At 39.5% G+C, this 27803-nt stretch overlaps 1 protein-coding gene and 1 pseudogene across 2 annotated transcripts in view; both read left to right on the top strand.

The window, feature by feature from the left end:
* The first annotated feature begins 5470 nt into the window (after nucleotides 1–5470).
* LOC148367441 (U2 spliceosomal RNA) lies at nucleotides 5471–5616 on the top strand (annotated as a pseudogene).
* Nucleotides 5617–7452: 1836 nt separating this feature from the next.
* tub (TUB bipartite transcription factor) overlaps nucleotides 7453–27803 on the top strand; it is a 110336-nt gene continuing 89985 nt past the window's right edge. For both annotated transcript variants that reach the window (XM_088334380.1, XM_088334381.1), the window contains exon 1: nucleotides 7453–7724. In XM_088334380.1, coding sequence (XP_088190506.1) covers nucleotides 7669–7724 — 56 coding nt within the window. In that variant the 5' untranslated portion in view covers nucleotides 7453–7668. The remainder of the gene's footprint in view (nucleotides 7725–27803) is intronic.

Here is a 27803-nt window from a genome sequence, read left to right on the forward strand (position 1 = left end):
CCCATCCCAGCTAGCGGCGAGCAGTGGGCAGGGGACACCCTGAACTGTTTGCCAGCCAGTAGCAGGGCACACAGGGACAGTCAATTCGCTCGCTCATTCACACCTAGGGGCAATTTGCACCGGCTAATTAACCTAACATGCATGTTTTTGGAATATGGGAGGAAACCCACACAAGCATGGGGAGAACATGCAAACTCCACACAGAAGGTTCGATCTACTGACTTCAGAACTGTGCGGGGGGTTTTTGGGGTTTTTAAGGGTTATTGATCTATCTTCGTTATTCATTATCCATTATCCGTTATCGGTCAGTTCATAATACGCTACAAAGTCTAGGAGCCGGGACACTTACTCTCAGCCAAAAGGCCAAGCTAAGGTCCTAGCCCTAAAGCCTTGCTGCGATTGCGAATGCACCGTTCCCGGAAGTACTGCAATACCGGGCCGATGCGTGGAGTGGACAGAGCAAGCTCATATTCAATCTCCCGTGACATTCACTCTCAGCCAAAAGTAATTTCATAGATAGTATATGAGTGCAGCACACGCGTTAACCAGTGCACCGCCGTGCTGCCCGTACATATATATACACATCCATTATCTGCACTGCTTAACCCCAGTAGGGTCGTGGGAGTGCTGGAGCCCATACCAGCAATCCTCAGGAAAAGGGCAGAGGAAACCCTGAACTAGTTGCCAGCCAGTCGCATATATATATATATATATATATATATATATATATATATATATATATATATATATAAAAAAAATGATATTTGTATATATGTGTGTGTGTATAGCTGGTTGATTGTCTATCTGTGTGTCTTTCCACCCAAGAGAAGGGAGGAGTTTAGATATGACCACTATATTTCACAGGCAGGTTACTTAATTTGTGAAAGATGCCCAAAAGATATTCCACTCTCCAAGGCCAAAACTGTCAGGTTAAAAACAATGTCCGGAGGAAATGAGAAACTCATTTATTAAAGAAAAGCAAGCACATTGAAACAAGACGAGGTCTTTAATTAAAATGAAATACTTCCACAGACTGACGTGTGCCCCTCCTTTTTATACGTCTTGTGGATTCTGATTGGAGGACACAATAAGGTTTCTGATTGGTTCAGAAAGGAATCACATATTTAATGCAGTGTATAACAGTGGTCGCTAGATAGTGTGCGAGTACAATAAATGAGCTGTGAGGAGAAAAGCAAGCTCGAATTTGGGAGTCAGACTCACCCAGAACAGAACATACCCAGTGGCTTTCAAGTTGGCCAGAACGACATTGAATATCAACACCATCTTTTCCAGGCAGTCAAGTAAGTAGGTTAACCCATATATGTAAACTGCCTTAAAACAAGACTCAGCAGCTTTCCTAGAAAGACATTCTACTCTCCCAGGCCGGAACAAATTTGGACTCAGTCTTACTCTTTGGGTTTTCTATTCTCATGTGCCGATGACCCTGCCAAAGAGGAAAATGCCACCCAAAAATGGTTTCGGGTCTCAACGCATGTGAGGGTCTTATGGCGCACAGCTTTCTAGTTCCTCATGGTGTCACACCATATTCAGGCCTCCGCTCAACATAATATTTACCAGTATTTGGGAATTTCTGCCTATGTCTGAGGACCACCCTAAGCTACTCTCTGTTGCCCCGCAAACTTCGCTTAACATCACATCCTATTTGTGGGTGACTAACCGCTGCCTTTTCCACACCACACGCTTGACTCCAGACAGCCCCGAAAACTTCAATATTCTAGAACTCTCCGTCGCAGTGAGGACTTCACTGAATGGACGAGTGGCGATGCCAAAATTGAAAAACGACTCGGTCAGCAATGGCCAGAGACACGTAACTTAATATTGCCTTGGAAATCAGCCTGACCAATTCATATTTTGTACTCTGAAGAACACTTCTTGCCTTGATTGGATTTGTATTTGCTGCCGAGATTGAATGAAACAAAACCGAAATCTATATATCCTGAATGTTCCTTTCAAGTGTCTGACAGAGCAGAGATTATTTTATGAAGTTTTGTGTATGGTGTGCCATCTTTTCTCCCATGTGCTAATCTGCTACTGTACAGAAGTGAGATTTGTCGTGATTTTTAAAGTGTATTTCTAATGATTATGAAATCACCAACGTGCAGTGCGTCAGGTTAGTTTTGCATATATGAAAATTATGAAATAATGATGTATATAAATGATGCCTGGACAAGCCCTTAGTTACATGACACATTTACATTTGTTTTTAGTTTTGTGTGTGAACGTGTGTGTATTGTGTGTCTTTTTCATTCATCTCAATTGCCAAATGTATAATGTTGGAAGTGTGTTGGCTTTTTTTTTTTTTTTAAAATCTTTTAGAATGTGAGGTCCTGCCACAATGTTCTTATTTAGGTTATTAAATTTAAATGAAAGGCTATGTGTTGTTTTTGGAATCAGAAACCAATAATTAATATGAACACACTTTTTGGAAGGGACGCTGTGTATTTTTTAGCGCCTCCTAATTGTATTAGCATTGTCACACACCGCTGGCTGCCAATGCTGAGGTTCGATTCATCTCGGAAGAGCGGAATGATGCCTTACACTGAAAAACAACAGCGACCAGATGATGGCGATGTATCTGAGTGAGATAAGGAGGCTTTTCCTAGTACAGGTAACCATGGAAATCTGTTTAAACATGGAACCCCGTACTGTTTCATGTGGTGTAGCAAACCTGGAAAACATGCAGTAAGCAGCCAGGCTACCCGGGAATCAAACAGCAATAGGCACAGCAGGCTAGCCAACTGCTAACAGGGCTAACCTAGACCAACCAAAACTGGAAGCCTAGATGCTAACGGGGAGCTATCTGCACAATATTATACCGATTGCAAGACACGTGGCGAAAAACTTAAAGGAAAGGTCAGAATCACCTACCTAAACGGTGGCTAAGGGAAGAAAAGGAACAGACACTGAAACGGCAGCAGGTAAACTTAACTCACGCAGCTTTTGATGATGGAAGCACACAGCTCTGACAAAACAATCACAAGTCACCCCAATGACATGGTAAGCAAAGTTCCAATTTCTCGAAGCAGAAGTGAGCACTATGCAATCGCTGTTTACTACAATCGCTGTTTTTTAATGGGATCAGCCATTCTTATGAGTCTTTGTTTTCATCCAGTTACAACACAGCTCTGGAGGATGTAAGCCTAATCAGTCAACATTTAGACTGCATTCCTCGAGTGCCCTGACACGTGGAACATTTTGCAACAAATTGTTGGGGGAAAAAACTATCACAAAGGTACCGTTTACCAAATTGTTCGAATGAGTTATCTGACCTGGGCATGCTGACTCCTCCCCTGAGGCGGGTAAGGTGCCAGCTTCACCTCCTCCTCGCCGAAAGGCGCCGTCATGTCTAAGAAACCCACAACAAGAAAACGTATCAGAACACTTGTCTCCTTTTCCCGCGTCAGCCCTTGTCCCTGTTCTTGTTGTTTTTCTGTAAACATCATTCTTGTCTAGGCCACACTTACCCCAAGCCTTCCCTGAGGAAAATCCCCACTGCATTCAACAAATGTAATTTGTATTATATTAAATCCCTTATAGTCAAATAAATAAAATAAAAAATCCTTCAATATCTGCACGATTGTGGGGAGGAAATTTACACGTTTTGTGCCTTATTGAAAAAAAAGTCGTTTTATAATTCCTTTGGGGGTTCTGGGAATTGTGAGTGGTAAAAAAGAAAAAAACTTCCCTCAATAAAGAAAAAAAGTGGTTAAATAATCCACAAAAAAAGAATAACTATCATATTAGCAGGCATTTTTCAAAAACTAAAGAAATTGTAATTTATTTTGCATTATATGAAGCTCGATAATTTAATTGTCTGCCATCTTGCTGCTACGAGTAACTAAATGCCCCCAAAAGACTGGGCAAAAAAGTTAAATGAAGCCTTTTGGTCACTCTGCATCTCTGTACTTTGTATTTTTCCTTGTGCTCTTTAGCTCTCATTTTCAGTTCGACTACACATTACAGCTATATCTAGTGCTCAAATAGTACTCACTGTCCCGTTAAAGTGAAAATGCTTACTTAAAATCAGGAAACTTATAAAATAAAGTTTGTGGCTCATGAATTCGGCAAAAGCATCCTCAGCTTACAATTATGTAGCATTCTTCTAATACCTCTACATAACTTCATTTGCAGGGTTGGGTAGGGTTACTTTAACTGGATTACTTTCAATTACTTTTGGATTACTCCAATACCAAATATGCTACTAAAAGACAAAATAAACTAAATATGAATACAATTACTAAATTTTGTGCAGGCTTGGGGAGTAACGGAATACATGGAACGGCAAAAATGATGTTGGCAAGCTGTTTGGATTTATTTTCATTTTGTTTCTGTCGCATTTTATGTTAGTTTTGCCGGAGATCAAAGAGATCAAAGCCAGGAGAGAAAGCTTACCACGCGTTGTGAGTCATAATTTTATTCATATTTAGTTTCTTTTGTCTTTTATTAGCATATTTGTTATTGGAGTAATCCAAAAGTAATTGAAAGTAATCCAGTTAAAGTAACCCTACCCAACCCTGTTCATTTGAGACAAAAATTCACCTACCACAAGTGTTTGGCACCTAAACTTTTTCTTTGTTGTGACAATGAGGCACTCTAAAGCTCATACAGTACCTGCATTCACTTACAGCTGAAACCAAGCAGTTTCACATAACTGATATTTATTTAAAGACAAATTTCTGATTCCACTCCACAGGCCCTTTGTGTTTTCCATTTTTATCTGAAATGACATCGAATCAACTTTTGGTCAACAATACGGATGATTCATTCCAGTAAGGTGGCTGATTGCTTTTATAACCTCGGGTAAACACACAGATTTATAATTGTTTTGCCTCTCGTCACCTTCCATAGGAAAAAAAACAGGACTAATGTGTTCCTGCAGTGGCACATGAACTCAATGGACCTGCCAGCTCTGGCGTCATGTTCAGAACACACTCACAATGAAACGTTCTTACCTTCTCTACAGTTCTCGTATCATCTTGTATTTGCAGATGAAGAACATTTAATGAGCTTATCATGCAAGAAACTTGATTGTTGTGTGTGTGTGTTACTTAAAATATCATGTTCAAAGATCTTTTTTCTTCAGTTTCAGACAGATTAGATTTTTTGTCAACACATTTGATCTTCTGTTCTTCTTTCATGTTAGAGAATGAATGTCAGGTACATTGGCTGCTAGATGGGCTACCACATCTTTTTTATTATCTTTCTGTAGGGACCCGTCAAAAAACAATTGCTATTTACTTTGCAGTCATGCAGACTTTTGATTTTGATTTTTTAGCGGTACCTTGCCGTGTAATGAGCTTTTTCCCGCTAGAAATAAAGTTTGTCCCATTCGAGCCAGAAGGAGTATGTTTGTTTAAATGTAGCCAATTATGAGAAATTGAGATGGCATGAAAACAACAGTCTAGTACATAGGATGTGGTGCTCCTCGGCATCTGCTTCACGGCCAGAAATTTCTGGCCTTGCTTGGCCTTTTGATGCTAGGTCCTTAGCTTGGCCTCTTTGATTTTTGCATTTCGGAGATGGAATATGAGCTTGCTCTGTCCACTCCACGCATCGGCCCGGTATTGCAGTACCTCCGGGAACGGTGCATTCGCAATGATCGCAGCAAGGCTATAGGGCTAGGACCTTAGCTTGGCCTTTTGGCTGAGAGTAAGTGTCCCGGCTCCTAGGCTTTGTAGCGTATTATGAACTGACCGATAACGGATAATGGATAATGAATAACGAAGATAGATCAATAACCCTTAAAAACCCCCCCTTTTTTCAATGATCGTAGCAAGGCTTTAGGGCTAGGACCTTAGCTTGGTCTTTTGGCTGAGAGTAAGTGTCCCGGCTCCTAGGCTTTGTTGCGTATTATGAACTGACCGATAACGGATAATGGCTAATGAATAACGAAGATAGAACAATAACCCTTAAAACTTGGCTTAAAACACTCAAAACCTTTTCAACTAGTTAAAATATAAACCAATAGGTTGACTGGCATGCTGGGGTGCTTGTGTGCTTCATTTGACGTCATAGTTCAGGAAGTAAAAGACGAGACGGACTGTCTTTGAAATGCATTCTTGGAAAATAAGTGGAATATACCAAAGACATATATAGAGATATTGTGCAAAAAAAACAGTTACTATTTTCTCACATTTTGTATGTTTTTTAATTTGGTTATTCTTTTAAAGATAAAGTTTGTAAAAAAAAAATTGAATAATAAATCATTTAGTATTGTGTAAGATTTACAGATAAGTGTATTTTCATTTATAGCAGAACAAACTAACAAAGTACATACTGTGGTTTAGCCTATTTGTTTTAAAAATATTTTTTGATATAAAATGAGTATTATAAAATTCATCTAGGAGTACGTAAAATCTATGTAACTATTGTAGCATTTTTTTTTTATTAACAGAACCTTAAAGTCAAATCTTAAACTGACAGGGAGCCAGTGCAGGTCAGCTAAGATTGGGGTAATGTAAACTCTCTTGTCCTAATCAAAAGCCTTCTCGCAGCATTGCAGTAGAATGCCTTTCTGGGAAAGCTGCTGAGTCAGCAAAATCCAAAAATGCCAAGGAAGCTTTTCGGGTAGTTTTCACCTCCCTGACAGCCTACTTGACAGTCAGTAAAATACGGTGTTGTTTTTTATTTTTGTTCTTACCTGGGAGGATGTCATTGTGGGGAAAAATGCTGAGTAAAAAAAAAAAAAAAAACACAAGTGCCGAGACAGTTTTATGGCACTTCTCACATCTAGGGTAACCTACCTGACAGCCTGAAAGATGGTGGTCGGAGCTAAACTACTCCCCCCTTTTCTTGGGTCGTCAGATGCACACAACACAAACAAACAGTACTTAGATCCCAAACGAAAACATCGTCACCACCCTTGCTTTGACACCGACCAAAGGTAAGCAGAGATGAAATTAAAATAAATGTGATTTTATTCACTTTTTTGTTTTTCCCACGTATGCGTTTTTGTTTGAACTATTTTTATTGCCTGGATAAGGGGCATGTTATGTACCTTTCATTTTATTGTTGTATTTCTGAATCCTCAAAATAAAAATTACATTCAAAATTGGATTTATTTCATTTCATAAAACAAATGGAACCCACTGTAATTTGATAAGATTGTAAAAAAGTTAAACTTGAGGCGGTATCCTATAACAGAGTCGTCACGTGGTGCATTGTCCTCCACAAGATGCGCTGGATCCACTTTAGTCATTTTGATAGTGGTCAATACAGTAGACGGTAAATACATACAGCCATCTGTTGCATTCAATGGAGGGTTTATTTAGGGCTTTATTTGCAACTCCAGACAAATGTCTTGTTTTTTTGGTCCAATATGGCCCTTTCAACATTTTGGCGTGCCGACACTAAAACTAAAGAATACACATTGTCCCTTTAAGCGCCTCCCCTTTAATCAGGAGGGAGCAAACGCGTGTTGACAAATCATCATCGATCCGCGTGGAGCCCAAGAAAACGCGCATGCACGCCGACTGACAGTCAGGTCGCGCTCCTTCGCCTTCCGCTCCAAGCACAGGAGACGCTGCCGGACGCGTACCGTCTGTGATCGCACCATTTCCGGGCTGCCTGGAGCTACACTCGGGCGAATTCCACCCAACGACCACCACCGACCGCGGCGTCTCCCATTGCACTACTTCAGCCGCAGCCATGGAGGCAGTTAGCAGCAACAGGACCATGTCGTACAGTCGATGGAGCTATGACAGGTACAGTTGTTGGAGATATTACCAGTGTTTTTCAACCTTTATTGAGCCAGGGCAAGATTTCTACATTGGACAATTTTGCGGCACACCACTAACCAAATTTGTTATAAAATGACACTGAACCATATTTCGTTTTTGCCGTACAAAGTACGTTTATTACGCATTTTAAGACGTGTATGACGTACAAGAAAATATATTCGGAAAAACGCAAGATTAACAATTATGGGTACCATCCGGTATACACCGACTATCACGAAACGGCAAATCAATCAAGTCAAACGAGTTCGCCGCGGTAGCCTATATCTCGGTATCGGTTTTTTTTCGTTGCAAACGAAGAGAGCGGTTTGATGCTACTGTGCGCATGAGTCTGCCGCCTGGGGATTTCCCATCAGGCATCATTCTGTGGTAGTTGTATAGTGAAAGGAAGTCCGTCTCTTTTTAGAGAACCGGCTTTTTCGGCTCAACTCACTAAAGAGAGCCGGCTCTCAAACGGCTCACTTGCTTTGAGGCATTATATTACGAATTATTATGTTGTATAAAGAAGTTAAGAAAAGTATAAAAGGAGAACATGAAAAAAGACAGGATTGTGATTATCCCTTTCATCAGTATATTACCAACAATAATTTAATGCAGAAAATGAATTAATAATTTGAATAAGAAAATTATTCTTAATTATATTTGCATGTATTTTTTCCTTCTACAGTGAATGTCCAAGCTACTTAATTTTTGAACTTTTTTATAATAAACTTTATTCATGTCGAGCAACTCAGTATCTCACACCAAAATGTTAATTAACAGTATATATGATACAACAAAGCACATGTACAATATAACATATTAAACTACATGAATAAACCCGTTTGAAAAAAAAATATGGTGTAAGATTATTTTGTATTTTGTAAGGGAAAATACGACAGTTTGTAAGGGCATGGAGCCGTGGAGGTTGACAAGTATGCTGAACAGCATGTTTAATTATGATATAATTTATAATACACACAGTGTTTACAGCACAGACACTTCACAATGACATATTTGCAGAAAATGATTCATAAAGGTTTTTTTTACATTTTAAGATTTAAAAAGTGACATTGGATAATTTCTCACGGCACACCTGACGATCTCTCACGGCACACTAGTGTGTCGTGGCACAGTGGTTGAAAATCACTGATCTAGAAATCCAGACATCTATCTATCCAGACATCTATAAATCTTTCTATACATTCATCTATACATCTATTGAGCCATCTATCTAGACATCCATACATATTTCTAGACATCAATCTAGACATCTATACATCTATCTAGACATCTAAACATCTAACTATCTCATTCTTAATGCAAACAAGGCTTTTTATTTCCTGTCTGAAATATAACATGATAACGAAACCAGAATGTTAGGAATAATAAACACACCACTTCAACAAACAGAAAACGCGGGATAAAAGCAAGTATACTATCTGTTCCACTGAATATGACATGTAATGTAATAGAATATTTATATTTTATTAACGTTACAAACAAACCAACATAATACACACAAAACAACACTAAAAAGAGACACAAATAAATAAGAAAACAAAACAGAAAAGCTACAGCTCTTTGACAAACCCATAAAGAGCAAGAAAGCAAATAGAGTCAATTGACCTGCTGCAGTGGGTCGGTCCGTCTGTCCGTCTGTTTGTATCCATCTATTTATCATGTCTATGAGGTTATCTAATCTATCTGTCTAAAGTACTTTATAAATCCCGATTAGTGTGTGTGTGTGTTTGTATGTGACTTGTTGGCTTCAAAGCGACTGAACCAATTTTTGTGAACTCTACACAGTAGTACTTCAGGCCTCAGCAAGTGTCTTTAGCTAGGTTTCGTGCCAAGGCACCCCCTTTAAATTCTAACAAAATCGATAAACATCTGCTTTTGTATATAATCGGTTCTAGAACGGCATGTGGCGCTCCCTAGTGGCTCCCTGGTGCCTTTTCAACAAACCACGGCCCTAACAATCTTACCGGATGCCCGGCAACCCTATTATGCTTGATCAAAATGAATAGAAGTTATCTTATTCTATTACAACCTCCTTCAACAACTATTCATGAACAGGACCTTAAACTTTAGTTCACTATGTCGTCCTACCTAAACTAAGATTTTGTTTTCTTTGTTTTTCTGCTTCTTTATATAAGTGCTATTTTACAAAGCCACATAGTTTTAATTTGAATACCGTTCAAAAAAAAAAAAAACAACTTTCATTTTAAGACTGGCATGTATTGTACACACTGTGCCAGGACCCGTCTTAAAAATAAAGGTACCTTTTAAGAGTGAATATGTCATGAAAATACTACATCAGTGATTAAAAAAACTATACAGCAAAAAACTGTATAGTCTGCCTGTCTAGCTATCGAGCTAAAAGAGCTGGCTAATATAGATAACATCCATCCATCCACTATCTGCACCGCTCATCCTCAGTAGGGTTGCGGGGGTGCTGGAGCCCATCCCAGCTATCTTCGGGCAGTGGGCAGGGGACACCCTGAACTGGTTGCCAGCCAGTCACAGGGCACACAGAGACAACTCACTCGCTCATTCACACCGAGGGAAAATTTGGACCGGCCAATTAACTTGACATGCATGTTTTTTGGAATGTGGGAGGAAACCGGAGTGCCTGGAGGAAACCCACACAAAGCACAGGGAGAAAATGCAAACTCCTCACAGGAAAGTTCGTATAGATAACATATCTTTGGTAATTATCTTGGTGGCTACCAATTTGTACATACCGATGTAAAAATTGCACAACAGTTCAGAATGAGTGTTGTCAAATTTTGGAAATCATGAATCTCTGAAAAGACATGTGTTAGGTGACATTAACTTTTTCAATGGCAGACATTTTTTCTTAAATTGGGAGAGCCAGTGCCAGACATTGTCTTTACCGTTTTGGCTCATTTTTGAAGGACCGATAATTGAGTTTTGAAGCTTTAGGACGTTGGACATATCAAAAGAAAGATTCATCCCTCATCTTTAAAAAATATATGTTTCTAGCATTTACCATCCTTTAGTAAACAACCGTTGAAAAAAGTCTTTTGAAAATGAGTTTCCAAAACTTGTGAGAAGAACAGCTCTTTATGAAATAATTTATTTCAAGCAGAACTTTCACTACAGTGCATTTTTTTTGCATTTTCGGTAACTCCAATATCTAAACAATGCTTTCTATAAACACAAGGGTGATTTGTTTGCAAAATAAAAGTTCATTGCAAGAACACTGAACTGATGCATGAACTTTGCAAAAACATTTCAGCGTCCGATGTTTTATCTTACGATTTCTGCCACCATAACAATCGCGGTCCTGCAGACATGCATGAAACGTAGTCCCCCTCTGACAGGACAATGACAATTGGCCATCTTTTTTTGAAAGGAATAAGCTTTGTTGAAGAGTTACCTGCCTATTACTATTTGTCTATATCTCGTGACTCTCACCACACTGCTTCACTGCGCCTACTCGTCATATGATGTCGCCTACACACACTCTTGCCTCGGATACAGGAAGCAACACTAGGAAGTTGGGCTTCCTCTGTGTGTGGACAAAGATCTAATCAAAGCCACTCCTGCCATTTAATAGTGATTTATCATACTTAAATCATTCCCAGAGGCTCAATACCAATGAGCAGCCCAAACCCTTTATGATATTTATTTTGAAATAAAACATGGTTAACGTATTCTTACGTTTTGGGAAACCGGGAAAATGCTTCTGAAAAGGCATTTATACGTTATGGCATTCAATGAGTTAAAGGTATATTCCCAAATAATCTCTCATGTACAAGTTTGTACTAGCTAACAGTCCAAATTTTGTTTTTTGTTTTGTTTTCATCTGTGAACTTGTCAGACCGCAGAACACCATTTCACTATGTGTCAGTAAAATTCAGAGTAGCTTAGCTGTTTGCCAAGTGTTGCTGTCTGTAAACCGATCCTCATTTCAATCGAGACAATAACTTGGGTTTTTAACCAATTATGACACTTGCTTTCTTCAAATGACCTTGCTTTCCTGTTCAATGTTCTAAAATTGCTTATTGAATATTCTTCACCTTTTTTAGTCTATTGCTTCATAGCAATCAAATTCGAAATGCGAATGCAGTTTGAAGAGTGAATGTATTTTAATTATACAATTGTTGTCTTTTACATTTCACATCTCCCAAATAACATGAATCTTTGTTGTATACAAATGTATTCCAAGCTTAACTAAATAACCTCTTACGATGGCAGCATCCAGTGTGACCCGAGCAGTCTAGTGAACATCCTTCATTTTATGATAAAACCACATCAGTAACACACAGTCAGGGTTGGATAGGGTTACTTTAACTGGATTACTTTCAATTACTTTTGAATTACTCCAATACCAAATATGCTAATAAAAGACAAAATAAACTAAATATGAATAAAATTACTTAATTTTGTGCAGGCTTGGGGAGTAACGGAATACATGGAACGGCAAAAATGATGTTGACAAGCTGTTTGGATTTATTTTCATTTTGTTTCTGTCGCATTTTATGTTAGTTTTGCCGGAGATCAAATAGATCAAAGCCAGGAGAGAAAGCTTAACACGTGTTGTGAGTCATAATTGTATTCATATTTAGTTTCTTTTGTCTTTTATTAGCATATTTGGTATTGGAGTAATCCAAAAGTAATTGAAAGTTATCCAATTAAAGTAACCCTACCCAGCCCTGCACACAGTATATATGTCATGGAAGTTTTTCCCACCATAGTCATCATGATGATGACCCATTCTTAATGTAAAGAATAGCCAAACCTTATGGCACTTCCTCCTTCTTGCATTGATTTTTTTTTTTTCGGTTTGGCGAACAAATAATTGGTATTCCAAATCTGTTCTTGGGTATCCCTGGAGACTGCAGGTGGAGCTGTTGATCTCTTGCCCTACATTTTTCATAAAGTGAGCAGCAAACCGTATGCGGACCCTTGTACACTGTAGGAGGATCAATAGCAATAAAGGGCTGTTTTTTTTTTGGTCACTGGTAACAAAACAAATAAGGTAGTAATTCCCCACAAAAGAGGTGATTCATGTGATTAAGTGAAAGCAAATCAGAGTGGTTACACAAAAACAATCACGGTGGGTAGTAATACATATTCAAATTAATGATTTTAAAAGCCCATTTCCTTTAAATGCATCAATAATGAATTAGTGATTTTGTAAAAATTATTTATATGAAGACATTAGCAGCAGCATTTTTGGGAGGTCTACTTTTCAGATGACTATTTGGTCGTAAGTAAAAACGGCAAACAATGCACCCTACAATGGAGTCTTGACGGTTCAAATACTGCACACCTGGGAAATTTGGAGCTGCTTTTAGTAGCTTTATTCAATTATCGACCTTTTCTAGGCATACTGCTGCTAGGTTTGCTCCCGACGGCACACTCACGTCTTCAAGATAAGTTGTACTCTATTATATTGGGCTGCATTTTACCAGTGGCAGCACGGTGGATGACTGGTTAGCACATCCGCCTAATCGTTCGGTGTTGTTCATTGTTTCGACCATTGCAGCATTATCGCTATCAGCCAATCGTGTTGCTGTTCTTTGAATTCAACAACCCTTAGGACTGATATGTTATTTGTAACCTTGTAGATTGAATACAAAGAGGGGAATCGGAGAAGGGCTTGAATTTGGGATGGCATTCTCTTATCTGAAAGCTTCTCTCTCAGTCCTCTTTGCAAGCTCAAAATCCATTGATGTCTTCTCGCCTTATTTTAAGTGTCTACTAAAATTTAAACCTAACAATAAGCATGCCTTTAAAACAGGGGTCGGGAACCTTTTTGACTCAAAGAGCCATAAAAGCAAAATATATTAATTTTATTTTGGGAAAGAGCCACACCATATATTATGAGACAAATTTACTACATTGCTAAACCCGCACCCCAGACAAAAGCTTAGTCTTCAGCACATTTATTTTTGATCATTTGATAAAAATTATGAAAATGGAATAATGCCCAAAATCAGCAAACATACCACTTTAAACTTGTCTCTTTTTTGCAATTACTCAAGATCGGTTAAACTCATTTTAACCCTTTTTTTAAGATGCAAGCAGTTATTTTGTAAAAACGTCACAACATTCTGCAAACAGGGAGCCTGATGTGCTTACCTGTGGCGCAGATGGCGTTGGGCGAGAGATGGGAGGGAGTGCTTGCACTTTTTGCATAGCTCCACCCATCCCTCCCACTCACCCAATCAAATAACTTTAAGTTCTCTTTCCGGTGTTTTGGCGTATTTAATAATAATAATAATAATTTCCTTTGTATTGTCATTCTTTGTAACAATGTACACAGAACACAGTTTGTTCTGTGGATTCATCATAAGGTATCTGAGAACACTGAACACAGATTATATAGTGAGCTTTTATATAAAGGGTTCTTTAGCGTTGTTTTCAATTTGAACCACTTTGCTGCAAAGAGCCGGTATAAGCCGGTATCGAGGTATAAAGATCGGACGAGTCAACATTACCTTGAGTAAAGGTTAGAAATGCAATATATTTTAAGATTCTCCAACTAAAAATGAACATAAGGTTTGAGCGTTTGGAAAAGATGATCAGCAGCAGGGCTAGCGATGAGTTACGATGCTGTTGACGTGTATCTCCGTTTACAAGCTCCTGTGCTCTGGCCCATTGTAATTCATAGCGTATCTGCCAGTGCTTAGACATACAGTGCGTGGAGTCTAACAATGTTTTGGCACCCACTTGGCAAACACTGCAGCCTGGAGATGGAGGCACAAGGTGGGCTAACAAGATAATATCCACAAAGCTCTGCAGTTGCATGTTCATGCTTTTATACTTTAAGGTGGGAGTGAGTATTTGATTGTTTGGGTTTTTGGATTGTTTCTGTTTGTTTTCAAGCAAGGTTTTGTTACTTGCTCTTCTAACCCAGTTTACCAATCATTTGGAACTATATTTTAGAAATTTTGGGAATACACAGTAAACATCAATACAATTGCAATGAGCTCAAGGAGAGAACTGCTGAACTGTAAAGCAGACAGTGTTAGCCTACTGTACCCTTCAAATATCCATCTTGATAATAAGGGAAACTGTGTCATATTTGACTACTAGATGTCTCTTTATTGTGTAGTGAAACCAAAAACGGGTGGTACAAAGTCTCAAAGTGACAAAAATTCCCCAGTTTTATAATCATTTTTATGCTCAGCCTTTAACAAAGTTTTTGGCTTTTGGGTGTACCTTTAAGGCCGACACTTGGCGCCGTGCAAATCCGAAGGCGTTTTCAACTGCACCCTGTTAAGATCAACTCCTGGCTGTTTACGTCGCATGTTTTTGGATCATGTGACTTTCAAAATGGCGACCACCATAGAGGTGTCAGATTGCCCATTGCCCTCACATGTGCCAGCTCGTTTGGCGCCAGCTGCTTCTCGTTGATTGGCTCTACTATTTAAACTCAGTGCAGTCATTCACTCCTGGTCTGTCCGTCAACGAACCTCTACACTTGCGAGGCAAGCATTTTGACTCTGTCGGTATACTGCTCGTATATCCGGTATCGATCCCGTCTGTCCCGTCCTGCCCGGTATCTTCCTCGTGCATCCTGTATCCGGTATTGATCCTGTCTGTCCTTTCCTGTCCGGTATCCTGCTCGTGTATTCAGTCTCCAGCATCGATCCCATCTGTCCCGTCCTTTTCCGGTATCTTGCTCGTGCATCGAGTATCCGGTATTGGTCCCGTCCTGTCCGGTATCCCTGCCCGTGTATCCTGTATCCGGTCTCGACCCCATCTGTCCTGTCCTGTTCGGTATCTTGCTTGAGTTTCCTGTATCTGGTATCTGTCCCGTCCTGTCCCGTATCCTGCTCGTGTATCCTGTATCTGGTATCGATCTCGTCTGCCCCTGGTTTCCTGTTTTCCCGCGCCTGGCTTCTCTGCCCAGCGATCGCTGAATAGCTCGCGTTTATGTTCCTGCGCATGACTGCCCCGTTTCCGTAAAATAAAGCTTCCTGCGAAAACGTTCCGCATTAGGGTCCACTGTCTGTTCAGGTTCTGACATAGAGCTTGATTACAAAGACAAGTGAAGAAAACGTGAATGAGGGCAACGTTGCGCAAAACGTGAGCCTTATATTTCTAGATGACAGCGTGAGGGCTATCATACTGTGGAGAATAGTGCAAAATTGCAACACAAACGTGAGAAGTCCTATTTTTATGTTGTTGTCATTGGGTTTTGCCATAGTAATGGAGAAAATTGCATTCACTTGTCCTTGTTCCTTGAGGATCAGAGCAAACTCTAGCGACCTGACAATGACTCTGATGTTACGGAAAGAGAACTGTTTTTGAAATATGACTTCCACTGCTGTTCAATTCAGATGTATAAAGTGAAGACTTGATTTATGGTTGAAAAAGTTGAAATATTGTGAGTACGTTGTAAAACTGAATAAAATATTGCAAACTTCCATTTTACTCCTGTTACCTATTGTATGAATAATGTTGGCAAAACGTTGACAAATCTTTCCTCTAGACGGGCATCTTAAAACTTTTCAGATGGCACAGACGGTGTTTTGTATTTAGACCTCATGCCCTGTGGAAAATAGCAGCTCGCTGTTTTTCTCTGTGCCCCTAACACTTTTTTGTGAAATGGCCAAAATAATCGAACTTATTTAATACTTGACGCCATTAGCGCCATGCTGTTGTTCTCCAAAAAGCGGGGCTTTAGCAGCAAGATGGCAGACAATCATGTCAGCCCCATATAAGTGAGCCTCATGAGTAAAATAAAAACAAATATCTTGGCCTAGGATTATTTTAAAAATGCCTGTTGAAATGATAGTTCATGCATTTTCAAATCGATAATGTTATTTTATTTGAACAAATTGTATTTACCACTAGGAGGCGCTCAATAATCCACAATTTCTTTTTAAATAGGAACACATTTAGTGAGTCAGCTCATCTGCATGAGGACAGTTGCTTTATTGGCTCTTGGCCTTAACTGAGATAGATGCCGCAAAAGTAAAGTACCTTGTGCTATCTTGACAAGCGGCCAGTATCTTTTTGCCCATGTCAGTCCCAAGGAAAACTCCTTCTCATCAAGAAAAGTGTTCTTTGGTCTTCTTTTAATAATGTACCTTTGATCAGCCCTGATAAGACTACTACTAATGTCTTCAGGAGACATTTACAAGACATTAAAACTGCCAGTAGTTGCCACCTGAATGTAAATCAAAGACAATTTGAGAAAGATCCTTCGTAATTGTACTTTTCCTTTTGTTTAAAAGAACCAGAATTGGTCTGTCTTTATCAGAGTTGGGTAGAGTAGCCAAAAATGTTACTCAAGTAAAAGTACTGTTACTCTAAAACAATATGACTCAAGTAGTAGCAAAAAGTAGTCATCCAAATGATTACTTGAGTAAAAGTAAAAAAGCTCTTGGTGAAAAAACTACTCAAGTATTGAGTAACTGTAGCAACATCATTGATTTTTCTGTTTAAATGATTCAATCTGAACATCAAATCTTGAAAATGTATCCAATAAACAATAAATTACATTTAATTAAAAAAAGTTGATCAAAGTGTGGTTAAACCCAAGTACTTATACAAACAATACAATTAGTATAAAAAAGCACAAGTAGCACATTCAACGCCTGAGTCCTTTTTAAATTTTGTACCTAAGCAATGTTTAAAATGTAGTACAAAGACACCTCCCTACTTACGAACAAGATTTTGTTCTGTTTAAGGCTTGTATAAGTAACCTGTGTTGTTTTGTACTAAAAAAATAATCATTTCATGAAATAATATGCTTCATAAAGATAAATAAAGTTAAGTTTAACTTACTTTTGGAAGATGAGCTCCAAGAGTTAGGCGACTCCCTCCTCTGTGGTAAAAAGTGGCCGAAAAAAAGGGATCCACCCATTTTCTCAACCGCATCAAGCTTTCTTATTTCACTTTCATTTCAAAGTAAACGGCTCACCTCTTCTTTACACTTTGAACCAACCATATTGAATGGATGCATGAGATATTAAACAATAAAAATGTCAAAGTTCTTAGCGCACTGGAGATACAGTACAGTATGTTTACACATGAACTCGGAAGAGGAAGTGTATTTCTTCTTTGGGTTGGATGCTAGGTGAGCTCTCACAGCGCCACACGCCGTTAGCGACGGAAAGACGCACTACAGTAATGTCCTTTACTCGGAAAAAGGTGCACACAATACAAAATCTAACTTGCAGCGCTGTCCGGATATTTTTCGACATCCCGGATAAAATGTTTGCAACTACCGTTTATTGTAACTCAAATGTTCGTTAGTAGGGGAGCGTCTGTGTATATAAAAAATTTAACATACAGTGCATCCGGAAAGTATTCACAGCGCTTCACTTTTTCCACATTTTGTTATGTTACAGCCTCATTCCAAATTGTATTGATTTAATCTCTTAGCTCAAAATTTTACACAAAATACTCCATTATGACAATGTGAAAAAGTTTTTTTTTTTTTTTTTTTTTTTTTTTAAACTTTTTTTGAATTCATTAAAAATAGAAAATTAAGAAATCACATTTACATAAGTATTCACAGCCTTTGCCATGAAGCTCAAAATTGAGCTCAGGTGCACCTCTTTTCCCCTGATCATCCTTGAGATCTTTCTACAGCTTAATTGGAGTCCACCTGCAGTAAATTCAGTGAATTGGACATGATTTGGAAAGGCACACACCTGTCCATATAAGGTCCCACAGTTGAGTGTGCATGTCAGAGCACAAACGCCAGGCATGAAGTCAAAAGTACTGTCTGTAAACCTGCGAGACAGGATTGTCTTGAGGCACAAATCTGGGGAAGGATACAGAAAAAATTCTGCTGCTTTGAAGGTCCCAATGAGCACAGTGGCCTCCATTATTCATAAATGGAAGACAATTGGAACCACCAGGACTCTTCCTAGAGCTGGCCGGCCTTCTAAACTGAGTGATCGGGGAAGAAAGGCCTTAGTCAGGGAGGTGACCAAGAACCCGATGGTCACTCTGTCAGAGCTCCAGCGTTCATCTGTGGAGAGAGGAGAGCCTTCCGGAAGGACAACCATCTCTGCAGCAATCCACCAATCAGGCCTGTATGGTAGAGTGGCCAGGCGAAAGCCACTCCTTAGTAAAAGGAACATGGAAGCTCGTCTGGAATTTGCCAAAAAGCACCTGAATGACTCTCAGACCAATGAGAAACAAAATTCTTTGGTCTGATGAGACAAAGATTGAACTCTTTGGTGTGAATGCCAGGCGCCATGTTTGGAGGAAACCAGGCACCGCTCATCACCAGGCCAATACCATCCCTACAGTGAAGCATGGTGGTGGCAGCATCACGCTGTGGGGATGTTTTTCAGCTGCAGGAACTGGCAGACTAGTCAGGATAGAAGGAAAAATGAATGCAGCAATATATAGAGATATCCTGGATGAAAACCTGCTTCAGAGCGCTCTTGAGCTCAGGCTGGGGCGAAGGTTCATTTTTCAGCAGGACAACGACCCAAAGCACACAGCCAAGATCTCAAAAGATTGGCTTCAGAACCACTCCGTAAATGTCCTGGAGTGGCCCAGCCAGAGTCCAGACTTGAATCCGATCGAACATCTCTGAAAATGGCTGTGCACAAACGACTCCCATCCAACCTGATTGAGCTTGAGACTTATTGCAAAGAAGAATGGGCAAAACTGCCTAAAGATTAGGTGTGCTAAACTTGTGGGATCATATCCAAAAAGACTTGAGGCTGTATTTGCTGCCAAAGGTGGATCAACAAAGTATTAAGCAAAGGCTGTGAATACTTATGTAAATGTGATTTCTTAGTTTTCTATTTTTGATAAATTAAAAAAAGTAAAAACAAAACTTTTTCACATTGTCATAATGGAGTATTTTGTGTAGAATTTTGAGATAAAAGATTAAATTAATACAATTTGGAATGAGGCTGTAACATAACAAAATGTGGAAAAAGTGAAGCGCTGTGAATACTTTCCGGATGCACTGTAGCTCTTTTATAAAAACTGTCTTGGTGCCCTCTCCTGGACCAAAGCAGTACTACATTGGGGCGGCAGTAGCTCAGGAGGTAAAGCGCTCGTCTTGGGATCAAAAGGTGGCAGGTGCGATTCCCAACTCCTCGTGTTGTATGTCGAAGTGTCCTTGGGCAAGGCACTAAATCCCTAATGCCCCCGATAGGCAAGTAGTTGCCTGGAATGGCTGATGCTGCTATCAGTGGTGTGTGAGTGTGTGTGAAGCACATTGTAAAGCGCTTTGGGAGGTCTTCATTGACTTGAAAAGCGCTATATGAATGCAGACCATTTACATTTAAAAGGCAGAAACACAAGCTAGCTTAGGGGTTTGTCAACCCAAAATGTTGAAGGAGTCATAATGGACCAAAAAACAAATTTGTCAGGAGCTGCAAATAATTAAAAGCCTTATATAAGCCTTATAATGAACGCAGCACGTGCTTTACGTATCAATATTAGCCTACTACCAAAATAACTAAGTTGGATGCAGCACATCCTATGGAAAATGACTTGACCACTCTGTTGAAACATAACACCTTAAATGTAATCATGGTTAAATGCTTTGACAAAATGAAAAAAAAAATCAATTAAGAAATCCAATTTTAGATTTCATTTATATTTTGAGAAATGAAAAACCAACATATTTTGCCCTTTTATCTGGCCAACAATAAGTTGCAATAGAACATCGCATGCATTTATAGAAATGATGTAGCAATCTTTTGAAAAGGTACAGTAGATCAAATTACGGTAATACAGTTTAAGTTTGATCTCTGTGGAGTTATTATTATTATTTTTTTTACCTTTGAACGTCATGGCCAAGCGCATCCACCCACCAGTTTGCTTTCAAACAGCCACCTTAGTAGAGTATGTGACTCTGCCCCTTGAAAAGGGGCAAGGCTTTGGCAGCACAATGGCTCTTGCTTGAATGTGTGTACTGCATTTACGTGAAGGGAATTTAGGTTACTTAGTAAAAGGTTCAATATAGGCTAATGTAGCAGAGTAAGGTTTCTTCACAAATTTACTCAAGTAAAAGTCAAAAGTGTAGTGATTTAAAAAATACTCCCAAAAAGTACAAAATCTCTCAAAATTTGCTAAGACAAATGTAATTGAGTAAATGTAACACGTTACTGCCCACCTCTAGTCCTCTATACATTTTTTTGCAGCACAGGATGCGAGTACCATATGTGTTTGAAGTCTCTTAACTTTGAGGCTCCAATGGCCCGAGACAGGTTCTTGGGTTTCCTTTGCATCAAAGTGTTACATGACCCTTTCAGTGGCAGGTGTGGCCCCAGAAATGCATAAGGGAGCAGGTTGAAAAAACTGCAGTGGCCTTGTCTCAAACATTGAAAGAAATGAAATAATGTCCTACCTCATTGGCACAAAGTGTGGCCTCTATTCAGTATGCAGTATTTGTTTTATTTGATTGCATTTTATAAACGTTTTTCTCGTAAAATTTAAATTGTTTCCCAAAATGTCGTATAATATAGTATTATCGTAACATTTTTGATGGATTAACAGTGTTCATTTTATCTCTGAAAAGTGATGGGTCCCAGGGACTCGCATGCTCAAAAATCTATGGGTCCCAACAGAGATCTATGGGTCCCCAAAATTTAGTGTTATCGAGGTTGAAATGGTAAATCTGCGACAAATATATAATATAAATCTATATATTCATTCAGTTTTAATAATCACAATTATTGGGAACACAAATCAGTTATCACTTCAAGATTTTTCAGTTCACAACAATATTTTACATTATACAAATTAATATTGCTGAAATAAGTATATTAATCTATATTTTCATTCAGTTTTAATCATCACAGTTAATTGGTAATACAAAGCAGTTATATCTTCAGATTTTTTAGTTCACAAAAATATTGTACATTATACAAAATAATATTGCTGAAATATTAGTCTATATATTCATAGACTTTTAATCATCACAGTTAAATGGTAATACAAAGCAGTTATCATATTCTTCGTGGTTTGCTGTCCCGCCACAGTTGTAATGCCTTCTCAAGGTCCATTCCATTATTATCCTCCTCATAGCGTCACCAAGATTATAATTTAGTCCATTTTGGCTGAAAAGTCCTTTTCTTGCTAGGAGTATTCTTTTGTTTATTATCTTTCGTCGAATCGTTCGCTTCAACACAAGTGTTTTCCTTGCCTCCGCGATCTTCCGAAGAAATTCTCCGCCGTTTTTTCGGGCTGGAATTATTGTTGTCGTTATCACTTTCTGCATTATGTTTCGACTTATTAATGACACTGAAGAAATGACCAATTTTGTGTTGATTTTCACCTAATGCTAACTGTCTTGCTCGACGTGAATGAGGTTTATTTTAAAAAAAAGTTAAAAAATTAAGTAGCTTGCACGTTCACTGTAGAAGGAAAAAATACACGCAAATATAATTAAGTAGAATAATACATTTTCTTATTCAAATTATGAATTCATTTTGTGCATTAAATTGTTTTGGTAATATACTGATTAAAGGGATAACCACAAACCTGTCTTTTTTTCATTTTCTCCTTTTATACTTTTTTTTAACTTCTCTATACAACATAATAATACGTAATATAATGCATCAAAGCAAGTGAGCCGTTTGAGAGCCGGCTCTCTTTAATGAGTTGAGCCGAAAAAGACGGTTCTCTAAAAAGAGACGGACTTTCACTACACAACTCGAACTCGTATGACTTGATTGATTTGCCGTTTCGTGATAGTCGGTGTATACCGGATGGTAGCCATAATTGACAAATTTGCGTTTTTCCGTACAGATTTTCTTGTAAGGTCGTACACGTCTTAAAATGCATAATAAATGTACTTTGTACGGCAAAAACGTATCGAGTGCTTCGAGGTCCTAAGATTACCCACAATGCATTGCTGGCAGGCATTTTGGAAGTCCACAAAGCTTTTCACTTCATTGTTATTGTTCAGCGAACCAGTTAGATTCTACATTGTAATGCCAAATACGTGCGTTAATGTTGGCTGTTGTAGCCGAGGGGAAAAGGGTGGGAAGGGCTTCTTTGGACTTCCGAAGTGTGTTTACGATCAGGGGATTGAAGCTCAGGAGAAAAGTGACTGGCGAAGACGAATGTGGCTGGCAGCTATCAACCGGTCGAATTTGCCAAAGCTTGACTGTGTTCGTGTTTGTTCTGACCACTTTCTGACAGGTAAATTGAATTATTTATGATGTAGAAATAAATTTTAAAAAGGTTATGGGACACGTGTACTTCATGTACATCTGTCGACACCATTCAAGTATGGCTAGGTTAAATACTGTAGGTGTTGCTTCTTGAGTAACATTTCTGAAAAAATATTCTTAAAAGATCTAGATGTTGAACAAGTATATACCAAGAATACATAGTAAATGTGCATTTCATCCACTTTGATGAGATATTTCTTCTCTCTCAGTGGATAACATTATTAAATAACTACTTCACCATACACATGTATCAAACAAACATGAAGTATGCGCTGTTTGCAATTGTATTTATTTTCAATCTTTGTTTGGATGAAAGGCTCATAATTAACACCTTTAATTTACAATGGCTGAGGGGGGCGGGATAGCGTTTTGAGTTTCAGTGTAGTATCATCCAATGTTCGCATGTTTTCGCCACATCACAAACCTTGACAAACACAGTAAGAGGATTCCTCAACAAATCAGTCGTAGGCTTCCATACTCTCAGTAGCCTAGATGGTAAGGCGCCCGCTTTGAGACTGGGAGGTCGGTGGTTCGCGCCCCGGCCGAGTCATTCCTAAGACTTAAAAGTGGTCGGCGGCGCCCTCTGTTGGCTGCGGCTGCATCGGCTCGCTACAACGGGTCAGGTGCAATCGACATTTCGTTCTGTGTACATTGTTACACAGAATGACAATACAAGGAAATTATTATTATTATTATTATTATTTTGTAATTTTGAAAATCCTTCAGTTCACAAAAGGGACTTGGGTGGAAAATAAGATAGTTAACAAGTTCGATGTAAGTCACACACGGCAACAAATCGGGATCAGACTTCCAGTCCTTGTTTTTAATTTTGTAGGGATCCAATTTTCCAATAAAATGCAACTTCGCAGCGTACCGCTCGAGTGCTTGCTTGTCTAAACTCTCCACGTAGTTTTCCATAGTGTTGATGGACAAAATCCGTACACAAACGAAGCTAGTTGAGTAAATAAATAGACAAACTGAGTAAATATTTGCTCCTCTCGCTATCACCGCTTGTAATCGACAGACTTCCAAGATGGCGGCACGAAGCCGTGTTACTATTTTTAGCACAAAGCGCGGAGCCCTCTATAGGTTGACAGGTATGCATACTTAACCTTCACTCAACGACAACCACCACAACAATGACGTAATCTTGAAGCAACGAGATCTCGTTTGCCGAGATGCGGTAAATCTTTGTTTAAAAAAATGTAATTGGGTAATAATGACAATCTTGTGTCAAAAAAAGTTGCGTCCCGGGACGCACGTTGATTTGACACGATGCGTCCCCAGCAAAAATGATGCGTCTCGGACGCAGGGACGCGGGCAAACGAGAACACTGGATTAAAGCAGAAGCCAACCCATTATTTTTCTATGTATTCTAAACTGCAACTAGACAGTAATCCCTTGTTTTTTGCAGAGGTTGCGTTCCAAAATGTCCCCCGATAGTCAAAACCCACAAAGAGACAATAGATATCGGCAACATGTAATACAAACGACTGTAACAAAATAACAACTATAGATATACAAGTAAAAAAAAAACTGAACACAAAATTTTAGCTGACTAAATGGTCTTTATTGTTATTATATTATAGCTAAAAAAATGTAGGGCTTCTCCTTTCGGTGTAAGAAAGCACAATAGTGAGATACAAGCTGGGCAGGGATGGCCTGTGACAGTTGTTACATACTCTAGCTGTCGTAGTAGGCCGGACCTGAAGCCTCGCTATTACTTTCTCTCCCGACGCCGTCTCAGTCCCTTCCCGGACCCGCTAACAATCCACAGAGGAATGAAATGGATACTACTAAATAAACACATACATATCTAAAGTAATGGATGTGAAATGAAGGCATACTCAACAAGCGACTGGACCATAAAAAGTGCTTCTCTGATCCTAAATCACTGGGGGAAAAACACATTTTGTTCTCACATTTTATAACGATTGTAATATAAATGTCTCAATAATGAAGCAAATTTGGGACAATATTGTTTCATATCTCTCTCACATTATTCTTGACAAACAGGTCATTTATAATTAAAATAAAAATCAATTATTAATTTAGTATTATTCTCTGAGAGATGGGTCAGGAATGTTTTTGACTCAAAAGGCCATAAAAGCAAAATACAGTATGTCGATTTTATTTTGGGAAAGAGCCACACAATGTATTTTGAAATAAAATTCATAAAAACTACTAAACCTGCTCTCCAGACACAAGCTTATTTAACAGCACGTTTTATTTCACTCTGTGACATTTGATGATTTGATAGAATAAGAAATATGCCAGAGCCTGTGTCCCAAATGTCAACACATATGACTTTAAACTTGTCTCTCTCCCACAATTACCGTTTTTTCACGACTAAAAGGAGCATTGGGTTATAAGGCGCACCCCAAAAAAACATTTTTTTTGTCATATATTCTGCATACATAAGGCGCACCAGACTATTAGGTGCTAACGTGGCAATGTCAACAAAACAGTCAGATAGTTTAGTCAAACTTATTAACCCATGAACATTCCAACAGCTCGCAAAGAAGCAAATACGTGTCCCAGACACGTAAGGACACGGTGTTTGCACGACGTAACCAATCACTCGAATGCGTCATTCCACATATCATTAGGAAGGTTAAACTCTTGGGATTCAAGAAATGCAAAACCATTTCTTAGTTTCCATTTTCTTTTTCGCTGACATCTGTATGGACAGCAAAGTAAAACTTTCATTTTGCAGAAAACGTGGTTCTTTACTGTGCATAATAATAATAATAATAATAATTTCCTTTGTATTGTCATTCTTTGTAACAATGTACACAGAACGAAATGTCGATACACCTGACCCGTTGTAGCGAGTCGGTGCAGCCGCAGCCAGAGGGCGCCGCCATTATACCAATTAGGTATGTGTCGGTCGAGGCGCGAACCAGCGACCTCCCAGTCTCAAAGCCGGCACACTACCATCTAGGCTACTGAGCTGGTATGATAATAAACACTTTGAATTGAATCGAAATGAATTTAAAAATAGACTCATAACAGAAACATTAAGATCAATCTGAAACAAGATACTTGGAAAATATAAAGCCGGGGTAGATCACCAAAGTCATCTTGCAGCCATCACGTTCAATAATAATACGCAACTGTGGTCCTCTTACATTCGTGAGTGTAGTAAATCCAACCTTGTAAAATATTCACATACTCCAAAACATGCAATAATGCCGACAAATTCCAAACAAAAATTCTGCAGAGAACCATCTGCATCGATTGACGTTGCTTGTTGCCAGTTGTCTGTTTAGCCCCATAATTCCTGTTAACAAATACAGATTCAGATTCAGATATACTTTATTGTCATTCTAGTACACATGTATACAGAACGATATGTTGATACATCTGACCCGCACAGTTTCCTTGAATGTACAGATATAAATAAAATGTTGTATTGAGTTGGAGTATTGAAGTACTAATAATATACTAAATAAGTATGGCTATGTAGAGTATTATACAGTAGTGCAAAGAGTGCAAGATTAGCAGCTAACCAGATGTGCAAAATGGGCAGTCAGGTAAACAAGTCACTGTACAGTAACAATAACACTGTAGTACGATAGTGCAGAGGAGAACAGATGTGCAAAGGAGTGGCTAGGTATAAAGAACTCCTAGTAGTGCAAAAAAACAAAACAGACAAACAGATGTACAGATTAGCAGCAGTGTAGACGTACTATGTGTGTGATTGACCATTTAACAGTCTAATGGCCAGGGGGACAAAACTATTGCAGAACCTGGTGGTCCTGCACCGCACACTGCAGTACCTCTTCCCAGAGGCTAACAGAGTGAACAGTCCATGATGGGGGTGAGAGGGGTCCCTAATGATGTTCTTGGCTCGGGATAGGCAGCGCTTCTGGCCAATGTCCTGAATGGAGGGGAGAGAAGTCCCGATGATTTTCTCTGCTGTCCTCATCACCCTCCTCACACTACCTCAGTCCGAGGCACTGCAGCCTCCACACCACACAGAGATACAGCTGGTCAGGATGCTCTCTATGGTGCCCCTGTAGAATGTGATGAGGGTGGATGGGGGCAGGCGGGCTCTCCTCATCCTCCGCAGGAAGTACAGGCGCTGCTGTGCCCTCTTCACCAGTGATGCAGTGTTCACGGTCCAGGTGAGTTTGTTTGTGATGTGCACCCCTAGGAACTTAGTGCTGCTGACAACCTCCACAGCCTTGTTGTTGATGAGAAGTCGGGCATGGTTGGGCTGGTTTTTCCTGAAGTCGATAATGATCTCTTTAGTTTTGTCAACATTCAGGACCAGGCTGTTGTCTCTGCACCAGCCCACCAACTGCTCCACCTCCTCTCTGTAGGCCAGGTCGTTGTCGTCCCTGATGTGGCTCACAACTGTTGTGTCGTCCGCAAACTTCACAATGTGGTTTGTGGCTGACCTAGGGACGCAGTCGTGTGTCATCAGGGTGAACAGCAGGGGGCTCAGGACACAGCCTTGGGGGTAGCCCGTGCTGAGGGTGATGACATCGGAGATGTTCTGACCAATCCGCACTGACTGGGGTCTCTCAGTGAGGAAGTCCAGCAGCCAATTCCACAGGGGGGTGTTGAAGCCCAGGAGTCTCAGTTTGTCTACCAGGTGTTGTGGAATGATGGTGTTGAATGCTGAACTGAAGTCCAGGAACAGCATTCGCACATGGGTGTTCTTCTCCTCTAGGTGTGTCAGGCTCAGGTGAAGCGCAGAGGAGATGGCATCCCCGGAGGAGCGGTTTGTCCGGTAGGCAAACTGAAAGGGGTCGAGTGAGGAGGGGAGACTGGAGGTGATATGCTCTTTAACCAGTCTCTCAAAGCACTTCATTATGATGGGAGTCAGTGCAACGGGCCGGTAATCGTTCAATAATGAGATCTGGGGATTCTTTGGCACTGGGATGATGGTGGCAATCTTGAAGCA

Source organism: Urocampus carinirostris, chromosome 4 (assembly GCF_059441175.1).
Source record: "Urocampus carinirostris isolate Australia breed hairy pipefish chromosome 4, RoL_Ucar_1.0, whole genome shotgun sequence".
Classification (NCBI taxonomy): domain Eukaryota; kingdom Metazoa; phylum Chordata; class Actinopteri; order Syngnathiformes; family Syngnathidae; genus Urocampus; species Urocampus carinirostris.